The following is a 25022-nucleotide window of genomic DNA, read 5'->3' as shown; positions in this document are numbered from 1 at the left end:
CTTCAGAAGTTAAATAAGGTTCTCTACATCCAGATCCTCGCATTTTTGCTGGACTGCCTTGTAATAGGCACAAGAAAAAGCAGCAGGAAATATATTTTCCTCAACCAGAGATTTGACAATGTAGAACAAGAACAACCCTGTTTTGTCTCCCTCTCCAGACAGATAACCCTGTGTATGTTCATGTGTGTGTAAACATGTCTGGATGTGTGTGTCTATGCAGGAACTGCTCAAACTGTGGCAGCTGATGAGTAAGAGGGAACAGTCTTATCCAGCTCTCCAGTATTGACAGTGTTACTAATCCCCTCCACCTGCTCAAACACTCCCCCAAAACAACATCCCTCCCTCCCATCTGCCCAGGCGGGGCATCCCTGGGGGCAGCCTGTGTCTCTCCCTTCAACTCCTCTCCAGTTATCGTCCCCGGCTGGGGCCCATTACCCCAACCCTTCCCCAGGCAGCATGTATTAATCGCCACAAAAACAAATAGTTTTCAAATGTTTGGAAAAGGCCCAGTGTTTGCGCCGTGGCCTAACAAAATCATTTTTACAAGCTACGTAGTTGTGATTAGGGCTGGGAGAATTGAATTTCAGTGACATTGATAATATTAATATTAGCCTAATTAATTGTGTTGTTTGACTTTACTCAGCACCCTGTGTACCTTCTACACAACACTATCCAGCCGGAGCTGTGGCTGAGCTCTGAACCATCTCTATCTCGCCCCGTCTCTCCAGTCCATGACAACTGCACACATTTCATCAACCGCTAGATGTCTAATCCCTCAAACAAATTCTGTTCCTGGAGACTAGAGGAGAACTGTACTCTTTCACGAAGAAAGTCTGGCATGTTAAGAATACCCAATGAGTACAGTACCAGTCAAACTTTTGGACACACCTACTCATTCAAGGGTTTTTCTTAATTTTTTACTATTTTCTACATTGTAGAATAATAGTGAATACATAAACTATGAAATAACACATGGAATCATGTAGTAACCAAAAACTTGTTAAACAAATCAAAATGTATTTGAGATTCTTCAAAGTCGCCACCCTTTTCCTTGACAGCTTTGGACACTCTTGGCATTCTCTCAACCAGTTTCATGAGGTAGTCACCTAGGAATGCATTTTAATTAACAGGTGTGCCTTGTTAATTTGTGGAATTTCTTTCCTTAATGCGTTTGAGCCAATCAGCTGTGTTGTGTCAAGGTAGGGGGGGTATAGAGACGATAGCCCTATTTGGTAAAAGACCCAAGTCCATATCATGGCAAGAACAGCTCAAATAAGCAAAGAGAAACGACAGTCCATTATTACTTTTAGACATGAAGGTTAGTCAATCGGGAAAATTTCAAGAGTTTCTTCAAGTGCAGCCATAAAAACCATCAAGCACTATGATGAAACAGTCTCTCATGAGGACCGCCACAGGAAAGGAAGACCCAGAGTTACCTCTGCTGCAGAGGATACGTTCATTAGAGTTAACTGCACCTCAGATTGCAGCCCGAATAAATGCTTCAAGTAAGACACATCTCACCATCAACTGTTCAGGGGAGACTGCGTGAATCAGGCCTTCCTGGTGGAATTGCTGCAAAGAAACCACTGCTAAAGGACACCAATAATAAGAAGAGACTTGCTTGTGCCAAGAAACACAAACAATGGACATTAGACCAGTGGAAATCTGTCTTTTGGTCTGATGAGTCAAAATGTTAAATTTTTGGTTCCAACCACTGTGTCTTTGTGAGACTCAGTAGGTGAACGGATGATCTCCGCATGTGTGGTTCCCACCGTGAAGCATGGAGGAGGAGGTGTTATTTAAATTCAAGGCACACTTAACCAGCAAGGCTACCACAGCATTCTGCAGCGATACTCCATCTGCTTTGCGCTTAGTGGGACTATCTTTTGTTTTTCAACAGAACAATGACCCATACCCACCTCCAGGCTGTGTAAGGTCTATGTGACCAAGAAGGAGAGTGATGGAGTGCTGCATCAGAAGATCTGGCCTCCACAATCACCCGACCTCAACCCAGTTGAGATGGTTTGAGATGAGTTGGACTGTTGAATGAAGGAAAAGCGGCCAACAAGTGCTCAGCATATGTAGGAACTCTTTCAAGACAGTTGGAAAAGCATTCCAGGTGAAGCTGGTTGAGAGAATGCCAAGAGTGTGCAATTCTATCAAGGCAAAGGGTGGCTACGTTGAAGGATATAAAATATATTTTGATTTGTTTAACACTTTTTTGGTTCCATATGTGTTATTTCATAGTTCGGTCTTCACTATTATTCTACAATGTAGAAAATAGTACAAATAAATGAAAACCTTTGAACGAGCAGGTATGTCCAAACTTTTGAACTGTACTGTATATATATATATCACTTCCAGCACCAAGCCTACTCTCTCACTGAGTACTAACATCTCAAACTCAACTGATTGTTTATGAAAATTAACCAGTAAGGTTGTGATAAAAGTAAAGACACTAATTAAACAAAACTTTTTTATGAATCATTGATTAAGGTCAAGAGCAGTACACTGGGAACAGCCTATCATAAGACAATAGAACTTCAGGTTTGATCTTAACTGACACTGACAGTCAATGACCACCATGTGAGAGCCGAGGCACAATGATCTTGACCCTCCCTGGCCTCCCGTAATACCCTGTGAAGTCCACTTAACTTTCACTCATTATCTCCTTAAGCACTGAAGAGCAACATTTCACTGTGTCCTGACCCTGATTCAGGATGGATCCAGGCCACAAAGCATGGATCGTAAGCCCCTGTGGATGAACAGGTGTCGATCTAGGCAATTACCCATCATCCCAGCCACAGACAGACCACCCAGGACCTCTGAGTGGTTCTCAGACATGCTTACGGCTGGGATCACAGCGCAGTGTGATGACCCCTCACCTCTGCCCTGAGGTCAGGGGTCGGAGAGAGGTGGTCATGTGACTATCTGCCAGGCACAGCGGAGCTCTATATCAGGCTTGGTTAGATATAGATATGGAGAGATACACTAAATTACCAAAAGTATGTGGACACCTGCTTATCAAACATCTCATTACAAAATCAAGGGCATTAAAATGGAGTTGGTCCCCCCTTTGCTGCTATAACAGCCTCCACTCTTCTGGGAAGGCTTTCCACTAGATGTTGGAACATTGCTGCGGTGACTTGCTTCCATTCAGCAAAAATAGCAATAGTGAGGTCAGGCACTGATGTTGGGCGATTAGGCCTGGCTGGCAGTCGGCATTCCAATTCATCCCAAAGGTGTTCGCTAGGGTTAAGGGGTCAGGGCTCTGTGCAAGTCAGTCAAGTTCTTCCACACCGATAACAAGATACCATTTTTGTATGGAGTTCGCTTTGTGCACGGGGGCATTGTCGTACTGAAACAGGAAAGGGCCTTCCCCAAACTGTTTCCACAAAGTTGGAAGCACAGAATAGTCTAGAGGCCTACCACTTCACGGCTGAGCCGTTATTGCTCCTAGACGTTTCCACTTCCCACTAAAAGCACTTACAGTTGACTGGGGCATCTCTAGCAGGGCAGACATTTTACAAACTGACTTGTTGGAAAGGTGGCATCCTATGACGTTGAATGTCAATGAGCTTGTCAATAAGGCCATTCTACTGCCAATGTTTGTCTATGGAGATTGCATGGCTGTGTGCTCATCTTTATACACCTGTCAGCAACGGCTGTGGCTGAAATGGCCGAATTCACTCATTTGAAGGGGTGTCCACATACTTTGGTACATATAGTGTATGATAGAGCAAGAGAGAGATAAGGGAGAGCGATATGAGAGAAATGGTGGTGAGAGTAAAGTAGATTCCTCTGGGAGTTCTCTGAGGGGTGGCTGTTTCCAGTCAGTCATTGCCATGACATGCCTGAGCTATGCAGAGTTCAACCTTCCCTTTACTGCAGCTTTAGAGTTTGTTCCTGTGGACAAGTGCAGCCACAGAACATATATTTGGCACAATCAAAACGTCTCTTTATTTTAAAGTAGAAATATTGGAAATCAAGGTCCATATTACCGGCAATATGACAAAATCTTCTATGGTGGTTTGGTTGATTAGTATTTAAAAACAAGAGAGCTCAGTCAATATATCTTTGCATTGCAGAAATCAAGGGAAAAATGCAGGTAGCCCAACTTTGAATGGCGGTGGTCTTTCTTGGCCTCTACGACGGACAAACAAGCAAAAGTGCTACTGCAGATGAGAATGAAAGACTAACTCAGAACAGAGAAGACTCCATCCAGGTTGGCTGAATTCTGTTTCCATGGTGAATCTTGTAAAATCATAGGGCCTGGTGATTGGATGGATGGACGGACAGACAGAGGGCTGGACAGTGACCCATAGACCAGGGCCATTAGCTGAAGTGGCGTACCAGTCTGGCCTGGCGGTAGTCCACTCTCAGCTGGACGAAGGCGTGCAGAAGGTTCCGGTCCAGGTTGGTGAGCTGCTCGCCGGAGCAAACCTGTTTGAGGTTGTCGGGGGCGACCACCAGGAGGTTACACAAGGCGTGGAGCGTGTCAAAGAGCTGCAGCACCAAAGGAACCTGCGGGACAGACAGTCAACCATACACAGAACTTTTACAACATCCAACCCAAGCCAGTATGCTAGCTAGCATTAACTCAGTAGCATTACTAGCGCTTAATATTATGATGTAAACTGTTGCTACAGCTGTAATGCTAACTCTGGTGTGACCTCTCACCCGGAAGTCCTTGGCACTTTTGCGGTAGTCGGCCACGTCGCAGATGGCCAGCATGCCTCCCATGGAGCTGTAGCTGTACTGCTGCAGGTGCTCGTGGATGAGGCGGTGGAAACGCACACCCAGCTCCGTCAGCACTGTGTCCACGTTCTTACCGTCCATGGACTTCCGCACACGCTCCACCTGCCGACTTACGTACACACACACCTTGGAGCAGGCCTGGGGAGCACAGGCAGGAAGGGGCATCAGACCGTGTAGGTTGGGAGTCACAGGTCGAGTGAAATGGCACAGATTTGTATTACTTTTTAAAACTCATCCGACTACAGTTTCTCTTTGCTTTGCATATGAGACCAGGGGTGGAGGCTGGGTGCAGTTCACTCCTTACTGCGGTGCACTGGATCATGACGTTGTTCTCGTCTTCAGGCCTGAAGTCTGTCTTCTTCTGTTCCGTAGCCAGGATGTGCTTCATCTGTCCCACCATGCAGTTCAGCGTTCTGCAGAGGACAACACCATGACAACCACCCCTCACACACTGATATAATACATTCACTAATTTCCCATGATGTTGTTGATAACATTAAAAAAACTGTGGTTTACTGACCTGTCTATGCCGGTGTCCAGTTTCACCTCCATCTGTTCAATCACCTCCTTCTTCTTGTGCAGGCACTCTGTCAGTTTGGGAGAAGAGCTGGTGGAGAGAGAAGGTTCATAAAAGGTCAAAGGTAATACAAAGTAACACAGAACAAATGTATCTGGAAAACATGAAGCTTGCTACAGAGTTGCTACCTGTTAGTGAATAATAATAATAATAGTAACTGGAGGCTATCAAACCGTAAGAGGCAGTAATAGTGTACAGTACAAATCAAATCTTATTTGTCACATGAGCCGAATACAACAGGTCACCTTACAGTGAAATGCTTACTTACGAGCCCCTAACCAACAGTGCAGTTTCCAAAAAATACAGATAAGAATAAGAAATAAAAGTAACAAGTAATTAAATAGCAGCAGTAAAATAACAATAGCGAGACTATATACGGGGGGGGGTATGGTATCGGTACAGAGTCAATGTGCGGGGGCACCAGTTAGTTGAGGTAATATGTACATGTAGGTAGAGTTATTAAAGTGAGTATGCATAGATGATAACAACAGAGAGTAGTAGTGGTGTAAAAGAGGGAGGGGCAATGCAAATAGTCTGGGTAGCCATTTGATTAGATATTCAGGAGTCTTATGGCTTGGGGGTAGAAGCTGTTCAGAAGTCTCTTGGACCTAGACTTGGCGCTCTGGTACCGCTTGCTGTGTGGAAGCAGAGAGAACAGTCTATGACTAGGGTGGCTGGAGTCTTTGACAATTTTTAGGGCCTTCCTCTGACACCACTTGATATAGAGGTCCTGGATGGTAGGTAGCTTGGCCCCAGTGATGTACTGGGGCGTTCGCACTACCCTCTATAGTGCCTTGCGGTCGGAGGCCGAGCAGTTGCCATACCAGGCAGTGATGCAACCAGTCAGGATGCTCTCGATGGTGCAGCTGTAGAACCTTTTGAGGATCTGAGGACCCATGCCAAATCTTTTCAGTCTCCTGAGGGGGAATAGGTTTTGTCGTGCCCTCTTCACAACTGTCTTGGTGTGCCTGGACAGCCCCGTCGATGAGAATGGGGGCATGCTCGTTCCTCTTTTCCTGTAGTCCACAATCATCTCCTTTGCCTTGATCACATTGAGGGAGAGGTTGTTGTCCTGGCACCACACTGCCAGGTCTCTGACCTCCTCCCTATAGCCTGTCTCGTCGTTGTCGGTGATCAGGCCTCCCACTGTTGGGTCATTGGCCAACTTAATGATTGTGCTGGAGTCGTGCTTGGCCGTGCAGTCATGAGTGAACAGGGAGTACAGGAGGGGACTGAGCACGCACCGCTGAGGGGCCCCTGTGTTGAGGATCAGCGTGGCAGATGTGTTGTTACCTACCCTTACCACCTGGGGATGGCCTGTCAGGAAGTCCAGGATCCAGTTGCAGAGGGAGGTGTTTAGTCCCAGGGTCCTTAGCTTATTGATGAGCTTTGAGGGCACTATGGTGTTGAACGCTGAGCTGTAGTCAATGAATAACATTCTCACATAGGTGTTCCTTTGTCCAGGTGGGAAAGGGCAGTGTGGAGTGCAATAGAGATTGCCTCATCAGTGGATCAGTTGGGGTGGAATGCAAATTGGAGTGGGTCTAGGTTTTCTGGGATAATGGTGTTGATGTGAACCATGACCAGCCTTTCAAAGCACTTCATGGCTACAGACATGAGTGCTACGGGTCGGTAGTCATTTAGGCAGGTTACCTTAGTGTTCTTGGGCACAGGCATTATGGTGGTCTGCTTAAAACATGTTGGTATTACAGACTCGGATAGGGAGAGGTTGAAAATGTCAGTGAAGACACTTGCCAGTTGGTCAGCGCATGTTCGCAGTACACGTCCTGGTAATCCGTCTGGCCCTGCGGCCTTGTGAATGTTGACCTGTTTAAAAGACTTTACATACAGTGGGGAGAACAAGTATTTGATACACTGCCGATTTTGCAGGTTTTCCTACTTACAAAGCATGTAGAGGTCTGTAATTTTGATCATAGGTACACTTCAACTGTGAGAGACAGAATCTAAAACAAAAATCCAGAAAATCACATTGTATGATTTTTAAGTAATTAATTTGCATTTTATTGCATGACATAAGTATTTGATACATCAGAAAAGCAGAACTTATTATTTGGTACAGAAACCTTTGTTTGCAATTACAGAGATCATACGATTCCTGTAGTTCTTGACCAGGTTTGCACACACTGCAGCAGGGATTTTGGCCCACTCCTCCATACAGACCTTCTCCAGATCCTTCAGGTTTCGGGGCTGTCGCTGGGCAATACGGACTTTCAGCTCCCTCCTAAGATTTTCTATTGGGTTCAGATCTGGAGACTGGCTAGGCCACTCCAGGACCTTGAGATGCTTCTTACGGAGCCACTCCTTAGTTGCCCTGGCTGTGTGTTTCGGGTTGTTGTCATGCTGGAAGACCCAGCTACGACCCATCTTCAATGCTCTTACTGAGGGAAGGAGGTTGTTGGCCAAGATCTCGCGATACATGGCCCCATCCATCCACCCCTCAATACGGTGCAGTCGTCCTGTCCCCTTTGCAGAAAAGCATCCCCAAAGAATGATGTTTCCACCTCCATGCTTCACGTTTGGGATGGTGTTCTTGGGGTTGTACTAAACCTTCTTCTTCTTCCAAACACGGCGAGTGGAGTTTAGACCAAAAAGCTCTATTTTTGTCTCATCAGACCACATGACCTTCTCCCATTCCTCCTCTGGATCATCCAGATGGTCATTGGCAAACTTCAGACGGGCCTGGACATGCGCTGGCTTGAGCAGGGGGACCTTGCGTGCGCTGCAGGATTTTAATCCATGACGGCGTAGTGTGTTACTAATGGTTTTCTTTGAGACTGTGGTCCCAGCTCTCTTCAGGTCATTGACCAGGTCCTGCCGTGTAGTCCTGGGCTGATCCCTCACCTTCCTCATGATCATTGATGCCCCACGAGGTGAGATCTTGCATGGAGCCCCAGACCGAGGGTGATTGACCGTCATCTTGAACTTCTTCCATTTTCTAATAATTGCGCCAACAGTTGTTGCCTTCTCCCCAAGCTGCTTGCCTATTGTCCTGTAGCCCATCCCAGCCTTGTGCAGGTCTACAATTTTATCCCTGATGTCCTTACACAGCTCTCTGGTCTTGGCCATTGTGGAGAGGTTGGAGTCTGTTTGATTGAGTGTGTGGACAGGTGTCTTTTATACAGGTAACGAGTTCAAACAGGTGCAGTTAATACAGGTAATGAGTGGAGAACAGGAGGGCTTCTTAAAGAAAAACTAACAGGTCTGTGAGAGCCTGAATTCTTACTGGTTGGTAGGTGATCAAATACTTATGTCATGCAATAAAATGCAAATTAATTACTTAAAAATCATACAACGTGATTTTCTGGATTTTTGTTTTAGATTCCGTCTCTCACAGTTGAAGTGTACCTATGATCAAAATTACAGACCTCTACATGCTTTGTAAGTAGGAAAACCTGCAAAATCGGCAGTGTATCAAATACTTGTTCTCCCCACTGTACATTGGCTAGTTTAGCTCGTCTAATAGGCTCGTGTCACTGGGCAGCTCTCGGCTGTGCTTCCCTTTGTAGTCTGTGGTTTGCCAACCCTGCCACATCCGACCAGCGTCAGAGCCGGTGTAGTACGATTCAATCTTAGTCCTGTATTTACACGTTGCCTGTTTGATGGTTCGTCGGAGGGCATAGCGGGATTTCTTATAAGCTTCCAGGTTAGAGTCCCGCTCCTTGAAAGCGGCAGCTCTAACCTTTAGCTCAGTGCGGTGTGAGAGCAAAATTGCAAGATTGTTATAATACTTTTATTGCATCAAACGTTTGTTTTATGTAGAATAGAGAATAGAGGGTTCTTATAACTCTATTGTGTCTGTGAGAACTGAAAATGGGCCTCTGGGAGATAACACTGACAGGAGATATATGATGTCCTTGGGGATACCGCATTCAAGAACATGAGTTAATGTTTCTGTTCTATAAGGTACCAGGGAGAGACGACTCCAGAGCCAGACTCTGGTCTCTACATAATGAGATACTGTCTGCTGTGAATTATAAGTGTCTTTCATACAAATCTTAACCTTGTGACCCATTCCATACATCTGTTTTTTGTCATGAACATCCAGGAGGATGGACTTTGCTATAAAATGCTGTGGCTCAAATCCGCTAATTGAGTTCTCAGTGATCACCTCCAGGGGTGATTACCGACCAGCTCCATTACTGCAGTAATTAAATAATAAAGTTTGATTGTTTTGAAGAAATCTAAAAAGTCTCCTTTTGATTACAATAATTCCATCACAGCGGATGTTGCCTGTACTCCATGGCTTCTGGTTGGGGTATGTACGTACGGTCACTGTGGGGATGATGTCATCGATGCACTTATTGATGAAGCCAATGACTGATGTGGTGTACTCCTCAATGCCATCGGAGGAATCTCGGAACATATTCCAGTCTGTGCTAGCAACAGACTACAGTATGGGACGGGGGGATAGGTGTGATTGACAGGACACGCCCTATGCTAACCTGATAAGAGGCATGAGGTGGTCATTGAACTGCTTATCAAACAGGTGGAAGATGGTGTTGGCCTGCTGAACTACATCCAGGAAGTAAAGGTTGGCATTCTTGGCATCAGCTGATGGAATAGCTGTAGAGAGAGGCGAGAGAAACACAAACACTTTCCATTTAAAAAGGCACAAGAGAAGATTCATTTTACACCCACACGTAAAAAGGATTTATTCAATGTTTCTAAAAGGTTTTGCGACCTTTACTGTGTTAGTGACAGTTAGTGAGAGTTGTGTGTACCAGAAAGTCCGATCTCCAGTGCGTAGTCAATGTGGTCCACACACAGGTGCTCCACCAGCAGCAGGAAGATGGAGAAGGCGTTCTTGGGCAGGTCCGAGGGATCTGAGAGCTGGTTCACAACACAGAGGCAGGACCTGATTTACTCTCAGCACTCTACTGCAAAGGCCTCATTTATATAGACCTTAGCCAAATACATTTAAACTCAGTTTTTCACAATTCCTGACATTTAATCCTAATAAAAATTCCCTGTCAGTTCGGATCACCACTTTATTTTAAGAATGTGAAATGTCCGAATAATAGTAGAGAGAATTATTCATTTCCGCTTTTATTTCTTTCATCACATTCCCAGTGGGTCAGAAGTTTACATACACTCAATTAGTATTTGGTAGCATTGCCTTTAAATTTTTTGACCTGGGTCAAACGTTTCAGGTAGCTTCCCACAATAAGTTGGGTGAATTTTGGCCCATTCCTCCTGACAGAGCTGGTGTAACTGAGTCAGGTTTGTAGGCCTTCTTGCTCGCACACGCTTTTTCAGTTCTGCCAACAAAGTTTCTATAGGATTGAGGTCAGGGCTTTGTGATGGCCACTCCTATACCTTGAATTTGTTGTCCTTAAGCCATTTTGCCACAGCTTTGGAAGTATGCTTGGGGTCATTGTCCATTTGGAAGACCCATTTGCGACTTCCTGACTGATGTCCTGAGATGTTGCTTCAATATATCCACATAACTTTCCTTCGTCATGAAGCCATCTATTTTGTGAAGTGCACCAGTCCCTCCTGGAGCAAAGCACCCCCACAACATGATGCTGCCACCCCCGTGTGTCACGGTTGGGATGGTGTTCTTCGGCTTGCAAGCCTCCCCTTTTTTGCTCCAAACATAATGATGGTCATTATGGCCAAACAGTTCTATTTTTGTTTCATCAGACCAGAGGACATTTCTCCAAAAAGTACAATCTTTGTCCCCATGTGCAGTTGCAAACCGTAGTCTGGCTTTTTTTTATGGCGGTTTTGGAGCAGTGTCTTCTTCCTTGCTGAGCGGCCTTTCAGGTTATGTCAATACAGGACTCGTTTTACTGTGGATATAGATACTTTTGTACCCGTTTCCTCCAGCATCTTCACAAAGTCCTTTGCTGTTGTTCTGGGATTGATTTACACTTTTCGCACTAAAGTACGTTCATCTTTCGGAGACAGAATGCGTCTCCTTCCCGAGCGGTATGATGGCTGCGTGGTCCCATGGTGTTTATACTTGTGTAATATTGTTTGTACAGATGAATTAGCCTATCAGAAGCTTCTAAAGCCATGACATAATTTTCTGGAATTTTCCAAGCTGTTTAAAGGCACAGTCAACTTAGTGTATGTAAACTTATGACCCACTGGAATTGTGATACAGTGAATTATACGTGAAATAATCTGTCTGTAAACAATTGTTGTAAAAATGACTTGTGTCATGCACAAAGTAGATGTCCTAACCAATTTGCCAAAACTATAGTTTGTTATCAAGAAATGTATGGAGTGGTTGAAAAACAAGTTTTAATGACTCCAACCTAAGTGTATGTAAACGTCCGATTTCAACTGTATGATCACTGTGACCAAAAAGATCCTGTTATGATAATTCAGTACAGACTGTGACATCACTGCACATCATTGTCTCTCCTGTAGGGTGCAGCGTAGCAGCCTCACCCTGTTGCACCTCTCGAAGGCGTGGCGTGTCTCCTGCAGCAGGTTGACCACCACCTCCTGGGACAGGAAGGTCTCCCCGTGGGTGTCGATGCTGGGCCCCAATGGCAGGTTGGTGCGCTGTCTGATCCGCTCCTTCAGCTCCTGGATACTGTGGGGGGGAAATAGGACAGAGAGGGTTACATTGAGGGAATTTGATTAAGTGCACCAGGCTATGGCCCGTGACGCGAACGGAGGAGTGCCCTTATCAAGTCGAAGCGAAATTTGCACCTCTGTCATGTCGTCAACAAGCCAGCATGGTGCATCATTCAGAAATACACCACTTTCTATTTTCTCCATAAAATGTTTCAATTTTCAAAAAAGTTAATTGGGAAGGCAGATAAAGCCTTTTCATCATAAGCAACCACGTTTGCATGTGAAAACACAGAATCCTACTCATTACTCCAAGTGCCTAAACTACGCCACTTTTGTTTTGAGCAGACTATGTCGTCGACCAAAACAGGGCCCCTGGCTGACGCACGGGAGGCAGCCCGGTTCTAAAACAAATGCAATCAACATTAACCGGCTTCACCTGGGGCATACCCGGGACATTAACAGAACTCCCTCACCATTACAACATTAAGGAAAAGGGAGGAGTCTGAACTCAAAGACAGGACCTTGATATGAGGAGTGGAGAGATGAGGGATGTACTATTTAAATCCATTTAACTATTTAATACAACTCAGGTCTGACACCAAGGCGGACAAGGAAGTTCAGGGTAAAGGGAGAAGACGGAGGAGAGAGGAGAGGGTCAGGGGGCACTAGGGTAGAGGTGGTCAGTCACTTCCTACCTGCCCCCACCCAGTGGGCGTTTCTGGTGGTTCTTAGAGTCGTAGTAGCGTTGCAGGATCATGGCGCTGCGTGTGCGTAGGTAATCCTTCTCCATTTCAATGTAGCTCTCCAGATAGGTGGAGAAGATGTTCTTGATGAGCTTGGACAGGAACGTGTGTTTGTCTGAGCCCAGGTTGAACTCTGTTAGCTTGGATGCCAAGGCTGTCGTCCTGGAGACACAGGGTTGCCAAGTTACCAATGGTCAGACCGGAGGGAATGAGGTATTAAAGGCCCAGTGGAGTCAACAACTTGATCTCCTGTGTTTTATATATATTTCCACACTATGAGGTTGCAAAAATACTGTGAAAAAGATGATAATTCCCTTTTAGTAAGAGCTGTTTGAAAAGATTGCCTGAAATGTCAACCTGTTGTGGTGGGATGGAGTTTTGGCCTGCCTGTTGACATCACCAGGTGGTAAATAAGTTAATAGACCAATTAGAGAGTTCCAAACCTCTCTGCCAATATCAGCTAGTTTTCAGTTTTCCCCTCCCCACTCAGTCCACTCCCAGACAGACCTAGCAAAATGATTGATTGAGAAATTGCTTTAATTTAATTTAAAGCAATCACAGTAAAGTACGTATTGTTAGCCGGAAATTATTTGGTATCGAGATGGGAAAAAAAGCCTGCATTGGACCTTTAAGAGTGAGAGTTCAAAGGTGAACAGACATATTACCTGGTGTAGAGGTCGTAGAGGTTTTTGAGGTATTGTTCTATGTCAGAGCGGCGGGTCTCGTCCAGCTTCTCTTTCACGTGAGCCTGGAAACACAAAGCTGCTCAGTCAGTCCAACAGAACTGGGTCAGAGAAGATATTGTCTGGCAAATCTAGTGGCAGATATTGTTCACTATACCTGTAGTTTGTTCTCAAAGATGTTCTGGATGAGTTTGGCCATGACGGTCTCGGGGCTCTGGAAGACCTCTCCCACCTGCTTGTTGACTCGCTGGCAGAGGATGGCCGTGTCTTCAAACACATCACTACGCATGTACGCTCCCTGAACACAAACACAGAGAGTTAATTACTGACCTCAGGACTACAACTTGTGGTGAGACTACAACAGAAGCACATAGGTACTCTATACTAAACTGTTATAAAAGGGTTCATGTTCAACTGAACACTGCACACTCACCTCCTGACACTGCTTGATATAAACATCTACACAGTGTGCATAGCCCTGCAGGAAACAAAGACATGTCACAATCACACCTGCATCACTACCACAATCCAACATCTCCAAAGAACAAACTGGATGCATGGTTGCATAGACGCTAAATGAGATACAAGTGCATATTTGTAAGTTACAATATGCACTACTACTACACATACACAGCTCAAACAATAACACTAATCTTTCTTTAATATGGAGACATATCAAAACAGTCCAGTGTTTGTGGGTCACCTTGAAATGTAAGAGGACTGCGGCGACCTCCCGCATGCGTCCAATCTCGCCCCTACGCTGGGCCGCTGTGAACTCCTGGATCAGCTGGCGCTCCAGGTCGTGGTATTTACCTAGAGAGACACATTCTGATTTAGTTGCCTTTCTTAGCATGGCTGTGCAATCATTTGTTGATCAATCAGCAACAAAGGTCATTTTGAATGCAACCACTCACTTGCAATCTTGGCTTTGACATCTGCAAACCTGTTAGAGGACAAGAATAGAGGCATTCACCAAAAAGGATATCGGAGATTAAAAAGACTCAAACCCAAAATGATGTCAATGTAATCTTGCATGATGTGTGATATTTGTAGTCCCTCTGACTTGAAGTGAAATGTATTCTCTCACTCAGAAACACTAGTTAATGCAACATAACATTTACAAAACCAGTCTGGTTGGGCTGGAGGCACAGAGTAGCAGCACCGATACTGTTTACATTGTACCACAGAGCTCGTGTAAAGCTGCCTCCAGGACTACTCACCTGTCAAACGGCAGCTCCTGCGCTATGAGATGCAACTTCTGAATGATATCAGCAGCTTCCTTAATCTGGGAAAGGGAGAAATAGGGGGGAAGGAGTCGGGAGGGAGAGAGAGAAACATAAGAAATTAACACCCAAACAGAGAGCAGACCAACAGTAGCAGCATCTCCACTTAGGAGATCATGTTAAACCAGCCCTCCTCCTCCACCTCCTCCCTGTACACCATGGAGCTGATAACAAGCAGCCGCCGCTCACCTGGCTAACAGCATCCGCAGCAGCAGCCCTGGGTTAGCAGCATATCTAACTCTTTATTGGCATGCCTCCTCTGAATGGGCTCTAATCCCACAGGAGCCTAAATCGCCTTCAATAATCTGTCCGGCCAGGGATATCTCTTAAAAAATGGGCCCTGTCGAGAACCCCCCACTCCCCTCCCCCTGACATACACCCTGGCTGAAAACCCCAGACCTAGTAAAGGCCCGCCGTCCGCAACTCTTCTGTTCCCGCAGATGCCTGCCTCAGCTAACATCATTACTCCGCTCCCATGAGGAGGATCCAGCCTTTCTGCGCGGCAAAGGTTTTCTAAGTATCTGTCCCCCAGCTAAGATTAGCTAAATCCCATGTAAGTAATGTAGCCGTCTCTCTGCAGTCAGGGTTTAGCAGCACTTGTCTCCACGCTGGCGGCCCAGCCCTCCCTTTCAGAAGGATTAGCAGAGCCTTCCCCCTTCAGCTATTCACTCGCAGCTTTCCTCTTTCCCCCTCATCTAGAGGTATGCTCAGGAAAAGGGATCTGTCCGATATTCCCTCTCTGGAAGCATTCCCATCCCATCTCCAGGTCCCGTCTCTGAGATTGACCTCCAGACTCTCTGCCCGCTTTGATTACTGTTTCCCCACTCGCTCTTAAACTGTTTTGACAATCCCCAATCAAACATTTGAGGGTTGATAGTGAGGTCACTCAAATGGCCTTGAACTCTTATAGGAAACCTAGATTAATTAGGCTCAGTTTTCTCCCATAAGAAAAATATTTTGATGTGCTTTCCCATGCCACATTTAGCTGTAGTAGGACAAAATGGTGATGACCAAGACTGTCAACAGCAACAACAAAAAAGGGTCTCTCTCACACCTTGCAATTAATTAATGTGATTAAGACAGACATGAGCATGTTGACATCCATGGTAGTCAATCCTCTAGCTATTGTCAAAAAGTAAAGGCCAGTTGATTAATCCAAATTAGCTCAGGGATCAATTCCACAAATTACAATGTGTGGTTACCTCAATCCTGTTCATTGACTTATTTCAGTTCTTAACATCTTTCACTGCTGTAGAGGTGTTATTTTCAAGGGTCAATCTTTTTATTTTTTGAAAAACATAAAAAAGGTCCATCTCTGTAAGAATACATGAGGGCGGATGGTAATGTATGTATCATGACCTTCTCTGGGTTGTTGAAGACATCACTGCGCAGGTCCCCATCCAGGAACTCATTGAAGTAGATCATGAGACGCTGTGCCTCCACCGCTCTCTGCCTGGGCGTGTTCACGCCCTCCAGCTGGTCGCCAAGGTGACACACCTTGGTGGCCACATAGCTGATGTGCTCGTCCAACTCCTGGAAGTGCTGGAAGGCTACCTGTATGGAGACAGAGAGTTGTGCAAAAAGAAGTCGCACATTGTGTGACATGATTAATGAATGGGGATAAAAATAAACTTGCATGATGGCAGGGCTTTCATAAGTAGCAAGGGTCATAATGCTTTTATATTACACTGGATTCTGACATTCTCTTCAAAATGTGCCTGTCTACAGGGTAAAAGGCTGGGGATCTGAGGTTGTAGTGGGTCGTGAAACTGACCTGGTTGCTCCTCTGTAAGTCCTGCACTTTGTGGGCAAACTCCTTGGCCTCTCTGTGACACTGGTGCTCCAGCTTCTCCACCCGCCGCTGGATCTTCTCATCTAGCTGCTTCAGCTCCTCTATGTGGTTCTCAAACTCCTCCAGCAGCCTAGGAGGGAAGCAGGACAAGAGCTTTAAAAGACTGCAGGCCTACCTCACATTGGTCTAGACACTCCATAGCCATGAGTTCACTTACAAGCTGGCCTTCAACTTGAACTACAGCCATAAGTTCACAGCAAACAAAGGGTAGACAAAATGCTTTAGTATACTAGCATGGGTGAGTAATTTAGGGTTGGATTTGTCCTACTAACTCAGTCGTCACCAACGTTTGAGTCAAGATCACGTTCGGGGTCAAAATGCAAGCCAAGATCTACCACTCAGATTTAAAAAAAACATGACTTAAAAAATGTAAGCCTATGCAATAAAAAACAGTTCTATAGGAATGAGGTTTGTGCAGTAGGCCTAATACATTATCGCAGCATTGGCTATGCTTGGCCTAACAATATTGTTCTTCTCAGACCATATTATATTTCAAAACTCGAGGTTTGATAACAAAATAGATCAGTTCTATCACTTGTGAGGTACAGCTGAGCATACATTTAAATAATTGTCTTTTTTATTTTACTGGAGTGATGGTACCTGCATCCGATGGTCAGTCTCATCGGAGGGAGAGAGCAGCAGAGGGGTCCGCCTCTCATAGTCCCTGCTCTCTCCTTTCCTCCGGTGAGACTGACCAGAGAGAGGGGGCATCATATTTCTGCCTCAGGAACAACATGAATTTGTGCATATGACCAGAAAAAGTGAAATATTCCTTGATATTAAAATAGACACAATGAGCAATTAATAAAAGACGCAGGTCTATCGATACTCATTCCTTGGAGTTGCAGCGCGAGTGGAAGCAGGGAGAAGCACATTTATGTTTTGAAAAAGGGTTGAATAAAAACAGAAACATGAACTCACTCATAAAAACACCAGCTCTTTGCTATATTCTTTGACAGTCTTTCTCTGGTCGAGGTTTTAAAAGCTATGAAATCTCACCTAGGCTAATATCAATCTTTGCTGTGGGTTGTGGAAGCTGTATGCACAGTGATTTTAGCTAACAGACTGGACAGCGCAGTAGGCACACTTGATTTAACTTTCCTGGTCTGCCGGGTAGGCAGTTTGTCCCTCCAGACAAATTAAATGTAGTTCAAAATGGGAACACTTTGCTTACCAGGCGTGCAGAACTTCTGAATCAAATGAACCTACTGCCAACAGAGCAAGATGCACTTTTTTTTTTATATATAGGAGCGCAAGGCTTTATCATTGACTTTTCTTCAGAAATGTTACTAGGAATGCTTTGCAGATTGCGATCGACCGGTTGGTGACCACTGTCCTAACCTTACACTCATTCAGTTAATATTTATACATAGTATTGAGGGCTTAATTCTTGGCTCCCCAGATTTACGAAGCTCTACAAACTGGGAGCTTCGTCAGCTGCATTTAAAGTGAGGAATGTGGAGCAAATGTTGTAAGTCAGCACCATATTTAACAGACTAGGAAACGTCCCAAAATGATGAGTATTTAATCTCTTAGCTAATTCCCGCAGCAGTGGCTTCAGCTTAGGGACATCTCCCATCCCTTCCCAATACACATTCATTTCCTTGCTGTCAGTTACTGTATGACTCAGAGCTTGGTGGCCTCCCATTACGCACTGCCTCTGAGTTATCTTCAATGGAGGTTTAAATAGAACTTGTTGTATGGTTGGGACTAGAGCTTTAAGAAAGGGGGATAAGGATGAAACAAAGGTAAGGGTCTTAAAAGGGGAAGCACAAGGACCTGCAATAAGACAGGGGATTGGCTGCTGGTTGATCAAGATTAGGCTGGTGGTAGGGGTTAGGGTTAGTTAGTCTTTCGAAAAGAGGTCAAGAGTCATGATTACGGTAACTTTCAATAAAGCCATGTCTTTAGTACAAGACTACCTTTTGGGGTCGAATGCCTCAGCTCCGCCTTTGGACCCTCCTCCAGGGGTTCTCCAGGCCAACCTCTCTATGTACTCATCTGCATCAAAGGGCTCCTGTGGATCAAGCACACACAGACAGTGTCAATCTCTGTCCTGTCAAGACTTTCTTAGATAAATGGTGAGCATGGGATGTGACATGAGCAATACTGGAACCTGGCTAGCCGACTAAACTCAACGACTGTATAATTGTGGGCTAATCTTTGGGTGCTGAAATCGGTAGTTTTTTATAAAAACTTCCTTTTATGTGATGTCGGAGTTCCAATCCGCCCACACTAGTCGCTGCTCAACTCCATCGTAAATCATTGAGTTTAGTTGGCTAGACCATGGCATACATTAACCCTTATTGTGTCAAATGGTCAATGATTGATTACAGGTGCACTCAAGTAGCTAGCTGGCTACATGGTTTCATGGCTTATAACAAGCAGTTTTGGGGAAGCTACTCTGAAAATATAGTTGCTGTTTTTTTATTTAACTAGGCAAGTCAGTTTAGAACAATTCTTATTTACAATGAAGGCCTACACCGGCCAAACCTGGACGACGCTGGGCCAATTGTGGGCAGCCCTATGGGACTGCACTGAGATGCAGTGCCTTCGACCGCTGCACAGTTTACCAAGCTACCAATTACTTCACACTGAAGTTAAGCTACCCTTAAGAAAAATATAGTTTACTTAACTACTTAACTACTTAGAAAAAAATAGTTAACTTCTTCCAAACTACTTAGTGAAAAAATAACATATCTAAATCTGAAATGTCATATACTACAAATTGCAAGAACAGATCCCTATAGTCAGATGTCAACAGAATGTATGATTTAGCCTATTTAACACAAAGTTAGAATTAGGCACACAGTGTTTCAAGTGAGAATTAGCTAGGTTTGATGCCAAAAAATAAAGGAAATTCTTTCCTTCTTCACCCATCTTTTCTTTTTGCAAAAAAGTAGCGTGCAGTTACAGTAGTTAGCTACACCAAAACATGGCAAAAAAGTAATTAAGTACCAATATTTGAATTTAGTTCAACCACCACCAAGCTATTGCAAAATGTAATTAAATTACTAGTTGAACAACGTAGCTAGTTCACTACTCCCCAACACTGATAACTAGGGGCGTGACAAGCTACCTAGCCAATGCTACTGTAAACCAGTAATTTAGGCAATAACATAACACATAGAGCAGCTAGAGCAGGAGTGGGCAAACTGTTTGGCTCGAGGACCACATCGGGATTTTGAAATTCAACTGAGGGACGCAATCAATTTGCGGAGGCCTCCCGAGTGGCGCAGCGGTTTAAGGCACTGCATCGCAGTGCTTGAGGCATCACTACAGACCCTGGTTCGATCCCAGGCTGTGTCACAGCAGGCCGTGACTGGGAGACCCATGAGGCGGCGCACAATTGGCCCAGCATCATCATCAGCATCACCCAGCATCATCCGGGTTTGACAAGCCACGATTTCCTTGTCCCACCACACTCTAGCGACTCCTGTGGCGGGCTGGGCGATTGCACGCTGACACTGTCGCCAGGTGTACAGTGTTCCCTCCGACACATTGGTGCGACTGGCTTCCGGGTTAAGCAGGCATTGCGTCAAAAAGCAGTGTGGCTTGGCTGGGTCGTGTTTCGACCTTCGCCTCTCCCAAGTCCCTACGGGAGTTGCAGCGATGGGACAAGACTGTAACTACCAATTTGATACCACGAAATTGGGGATATATATATATATATAATAAATGTAATATGTCTTGCGGGCCAGATTGAAGTGCCCAGCGGGCCGGATACGGCCTAAGGGCCGTACTTTACCCCCGAGATAGAGGTAACTTCGGTAACAATCACAAATCGTTAAGGTACAGCTGGGGGGTATACTACAAATCAGGTTCAATGAGTTAACCAGCTAACTTGTCTAAATGCTCTAAAATAACTTGAAATGAGCTCCACATCCAAAAACATATGAGTTTAGCTTTCTTAATTAACCAACAAAAATCGGTTGTTTATCAAAGTTAGCTGGCTAACTCACTGAACCTACTTTGTAGTATAACCCTCTAGTCAACATACATCATGATTGACAAATGACCACATCGTCAACATCTGTCTGGGTGAACACTACAGTAGCTAGCTTTGTTAGCTAGCTGTCAGTGCAAAATAGCTTGCAAATGGTAACGTAGCTAGCTAATGGACAGCCGGGCAACTTCCTAACCAGCAGATCTGACCCGCTTGCTTACAGCTGCGCTAGGCCTGGGGTCGGATAGGATTCCTGTGTTGGTTAAGACACCACGGAGCCGGCGCGAGATATGGCTCGGAAGACGTACCTCAATCCTGGGAAATGCGTTGTACTCCGAATTTTATCGGTGTAACAGTTGGGGTGTTGGGACAATTCGGAGTACACCGCATTTCTCATCCCTGTTTTCCGAGCCTTACCTCGCGCTGGCTCCGTGGTGTCTTAACCTACAGAGGAAGCCTATCCGACCCTAGTGCAGCTGTAAGCAAGCGGGTCGGCTCTGCTGGCAAGGCAACTTCCTAGCTGAGGCACAATTTCCAATCCTTATAGCTATATCTGGCTAGCTAGTTAGCCTAAAATAAGACATTTCAACTAACGCTAATCACCTAACGTTTAAACAGGGGGTTGGCTAGCTCATACTTCTCCTAACTAGTTATCACTAAAGTTAGCAGTCAGCTAGCCCAAGCAAAGACCAAGGGAACATACAGTTTATTTTACCTCGAATAGTTGAGGAGTCGTTGCCATGTTCTACAATGTACAAATTGAAGTTACATTCGGGTATGACAGCCGACTGATTGATCAGCTGGATTTATGTTTTGCCCTTTGTTGATAAATTTAACAGCTCTACTTCCGGGTCGTCACTAGTTTCCACAACCATAGCCATAGGCCGTATTCGAGAGCGTCAAAACCGGGGTGTATCATGGGTTAATTGTGAATGACTGACTAATCGATCAATAATATTGAGCAGTTATTTAGGATGCAAGGGAATTTGTAAATCAGTCAGTCTCGACTCGCCTTTAAAGTCGGCTGCAATGTCGAGCGTGTCCATTAGTATGACTAAACCCCGCCTACAATTTCTCTTATCAAAATCTGATTTTAAACCTAACCCTAGCCACACTGCTAAACTTATGCCTAACCTTAAATGAATACCAAAATGTAACAAAAACAATTCATTTTTGACTTTGTGGCTGTGGTAACTAGTGACACTCCGGAAAGTACACTGCGTAAACACACATGCGCAAAAGTATCCTGATTGGTTCAGGCTGTCACATGATTGTAAAAATAGGAAGTTCATTTTGCAACGAAAACAGAACAGAATATCGATAAACTCAGTCGTGCAAGTATAAAATGAGGCAAAATGTTATGTCCCCCTTTGTTGGACTACATTAAGATTTCTCTTATAGATCTATCACTGAAGAAACGTGGTTTTCATATGTATGCATAAACTGTCAATCACAGGCATTTTTTTCAGGCCAAAATGAGTGTGAGGGCATTGTGGATTATATCTTACGAGAGGGGAGAATCTGTAGCAGTGCGCTTTTCCAGGTTTGTAATGTTTTTCCTTCCATTGTCTGTGTGTGTAAAATGTAATGTCATCATGTTATATATATATATATATATATGTTATTTCACACCTGTCCCGTATTGCTGTTTTGGCTATGTACATAGTAGGTAAAAGTGTTGGCTTCTCACACAGGCGATACCCAACAGTGGAGCAGCGTGCTAAGTGTATGGCCGGCTCATTGTATGTGTCTGTCCCAGAGGATGGCACTGTGCTCCAGCTCCTACTCACTGAGCTGGGCCTATCTGACTCTGACAAACCCTACATGGCTCTACGAGATGACTGTCTCCACCAGCAGCGCTCACCAGCCTTGGAGCTCCATGTAGAAGGCCCCAGTGGAGGGGTCCTTTGGCCAGTGTTGGTCTTCTCCCAGGGGCCTCTGATCCTGGCCTGTCTGGCCATGGTGGATGCCCCCGCTGATCCCCGGCCTCCTCTGGCCAGCTTGTTCTCTGTCTCCCAGGGCCTCACACTGTTGGCGGGCCTGCAGGCGTTCCTCTGTGGGTCTGGGAGTAAGCCTGACAGAGAGGGGCTGACCTCTCGCCTGGCCATGATGCCCTCTATCCTCCTGCAGATCTGCCCCCTCGGGACCCCACTGGACATCCCTCAGCCAGGGGCCTCATCGGCATCAGCAATGCCCACTCCTGCAGGGACCCAGAAACAGCCAGCCTGGAAAACAGGGGTGCACCGTGGTCGGGCTGTGGTGAATGTAGCTCTAACGGAGATGGTGCGCTCCATGCAGTATGGAAACCGAAACAGGCAGGACCTCTGGGATGTCTATGGCACAGTGACTTGCAAGGTGAGAACAGTGATAATGTCTATGTTTATGGTAATGTAATACTGAAGTTTCTTGTTACCTTCTGCTGTCTACTCATTCTCTCTAACCCATTTGTGCTTTTTCCCTTTGTGTCATCAGTGTGAAGTGGAAGGGGTCCTTCCCAATGTGACGGTCACTCTCACCCTGCCACCCAATGGCTCACCACTGATGGATGTCCTGGTCCACCCTTGTGTGTCTTCACTGGATGCCAGTGTTCTGACTGCCATGAGTGTTGAGGACTGTGACAGCTCTGCCTTCTCTGGCCCCTACAAGTTCCCCTTCTCCCCTCCTCTTGAGCCTTTCAGGCTCTGCAGCTACACATCTCAGGTATACAAGTCCAGAGCTTGTAAAAATAGCTAAATACATGCATTCACTCCTTCATACATTGCTGTCTTCATCTCTTGTCAGATTGAATTATGTATTTTTTCAGGTCCCCGTGCCTCCCATCCTAGGCACCTATCAGCTAAAGGATGATGATAGCCAGTTGCGTATTACTGTGAGTCTCAAACTTCACGAGAGTGTGAGGAACAGCTTTGAATACTGTGAGGCACATCTGCCGTTCTTTAACAGGTAACCTATGCACATATAAACAAAACATAACATCTCACATTGATGATGCACTTCCTGATGTCAATATAGTAGCTTATTACACATAATCATCCCTTCTAGTGTTGCTTGAAATGCAGTGTTTCTGGAATCTTGTAAAGAAACACATCTCGACTTGAGGTTATGTTTAACCTCTGACCCCTGTGTCGTTGCAGGTACCAGATGGGTAGTGTGGATGTGAAAGTGAGCTCAGGACAGCTGGAGGTGTCCAAGGAGAAGAACCTGCTGGTCTGGGTCCTCGGTATGTCTCATTGGTCTGGGGACAACATTTACACTGCAATGACCCAACTTACCACATATTTAAGTTTCAAATACCCTTTGTTTATGGAAAAACAACGTGCATATTCTGCCTTGCCACTCTTTAGGCCAGAAGTTCCCCAAGTCCCGCGAGGTGTCACTAGAGGGCAGTGTGAGTTTTTCAGGGGAGCTCCCAGGACCTACAGATCCTCTCTGCACTGACCTTACAGCCTACATCAAAGTAAGTCAGATTCTTTCTAGACATTGGAGATACATCTAAAACTTAACATACCAGAAAAACTTTTCCTTCATGTTTTTCAGTTGTACTTCCGAGTGCCAGACGTGACTCTGTCTGGATGCTGTGTGGACCAGCATTCAGTGCAGGTCTATTCCTCTGCAAAACCTCGTATAGTCACATGTGAGTGAGAGATTTGGGTTCTAATGCTGGTTTAATTATTTTCAATGAAAATATATTTATGAAAAACATGTATTTGTAAAGTGTGAAGTCTGAATGTATGCTCTCTCTTCTCTCTGCAGCCCGGGAGTTGTTATCCTCAGAATACTTTATCTGGAACTCAACTGGAACTGCACCAGTGTCCTCTGGACACATGATGCTGTAGGATGGAACTGTACAGTATAGACCAGCATCGAGGAAATGACTACTTCATCCATATCTGGGATGGGTCAAACACATGATGGATCTCCAGAGCATAAGATCATTGCTGGACAACAGACACTGCTTTGGATTCTGGTGATAAGGTTTGAATCTGTGTAACAAACAGCATCCAACATTATGAACACAATGGTCAAAGTGCTGTAACTGAATGGCTTGTATCTGTTGTTCTGACAGCCTTGGTCTCATCTAAGACGCAAAATGCAATTTCTCATTCGTACTGAACAGACCAATCCATTTTCAGTGAAAGAATATGCCTTAAAGCTAGAATCCTTAATTGAAACAATAACAAAGTGTCCACCCCACCTCTGTTTTGGTAAAAAGCTGAGGGATGGGCCTGGAGAAATGTAACCACTCCCAAAATCATAGACATAGCTATGGTTGCAAGGACTGACTATCCATGATATAAAAATTATAGTTTTAACTATGTTTTGAGGCTATACAGTGCTTTTTGTTTTACATTGTTCACAAACATTGGAGTAAAACAATCTTATATTTTTGGTTCTAATGGGGTATGACTGTAGAGTTAAGCTCATGAGTCATTTATAAGTTATATTCTTCAAGAATCAATGGGTATAAATGTATATATCCTTAATGTATGTCCAAAAATGAATGTAGCTACTAAGGATTCTAGCTTTAAATACAGATAATGGTTATTCAACTGAATCTTACTAAAGAGTATTAGTACTGGAAAGAGAAAATATTGAATTATTGCAATTAAATATTGATGTTAATACAA

At 44.8% G+C, this 25022-nt stretch overlaps 2 protein-coding genes across 3 annotated transcripts; one reads left to right on the top strand and one right to left on the bottom strand.

Moving 5' to 3' along the window:
• Positions 1-2462: 2462 nt before the first annotated feature.
• On the bottom strand, positions 2463-21275 carry LOC139530854 (exocyst complex component 5). Of its 2 annotated transcripts, none has more exons than XM_071327604.1 (18): positions 21110-21275; positions 18371-18465; positions 16371-16518; positions 15956-16150; positions 14534-14598; positions 14228-14256; positions 14017-14126; positions 13747-13791; positions 13471-13611; positions 13296-13378; positions 12583-12792; positions 11756-11903; positions 10078-10186; positions 9799-9919; positions 5279-5365; positions 5063-5171; positions 4681-4896; positions 2463-4524 (listed from the first exon to the last, which is right to left on the bottom strand). In XM_071327604.1, exons 1-18 carry the CDS (start codon positions 21134-21136, stop codon positions 4336-4338), a joined length of 2127 nt encoding a protein of 708 aa, XP_071183705.1. In that variant the 5' UTR covers positions 21137-21275; the 3' UTR covers positions 2463-4335. The 2 variants fall into 2 exon arrangements, with proteins under 2 accessions (XP_071183705.1, XP_071183707.1); XM_071327606.1 differs by having other exon boundaries at positions 21098-21209.
• A 22-nt stretch (positions 21276-21297) lies between these two features.
• ap5m1 (adaptor related protein complex 5 subunit mu 1) lies at positions 21298-25022 on the top strand. The gene is made up of 8 exons (XM_071327607.1): positions 21298-21937; positions 22089-22749; positions 22867-23094; positions 23198-23337; positions 23529-23614; positions 23739-23851; positions 23932-24028; positions 24148-25022. The coding sequence occupies exons 1-8, from the start codon at positions 21870-21872 to the stop codon at positions 24228-24230; spliced, it is 1476 nt and encodes a 491-aa protein (XP_071183708.1). The 5' UTR covers positions 21298-21869; the 3' UTR covers positions 24231-25022.

This window comes from Salvelinus alpinus, chromosome 9 (genome assembly GCF_045679555.1).
Source record: "Salvelinus alpinus chromosome 9, SLU_Salpinus.1, whole genome shotgun sequence".
Taxonomy (NCBI): Eukaryota; Metazoa; Chordata; class Actinopteri; order Salmoniformes; family Salmonidae; genus Salvelinus; species Salvelinus alpinus.
This window is presented reverse-complemented; position numbering and strand designations above follow the sequence as displayed.

Coding starts and splice junctions, on each gene's coding strand:
- LOC139530854 (XM_071327604.1), bottom strand. CDS start 21,136: ATGGCAACGACTCCTCAACTATTCGAG. Junction 18,466..21,109: donor CGACTCCTCAACTATTCGAG/GTAAAATAAACT, acceptor CTTGATCCACAG/GAGCCCTTTGATGCAGATGA. Junction 16,151..16,370: donor ACTTACAGAGGAGCAACCAG/GTCAGTTTCACG, acceptor GTCTCCATACAG/GTAGCCTTCCAGCACTTCCA.
- ap5m1 (XM_071327607.1), top strand. CDS start 21,870: ATGAGTGTGAGGGCATTGTGGATTATATCTTACGAGAGGGGAGAATCT. Junction 22,750..22,866: donor ATGGCACAGTGACTTGCAAG/GTGAGAACAGTG, acceptor TTGTGTCATCAG/TGTGAAGTGGAAGGGGTCCT. Junction 23,095..23,197: donor TCTGCAGCTACACATCTCAG/GTATACAAGTCC, acceptor GTATTTTTTCAG/GTCCCCGTGCCTCCCATCCT.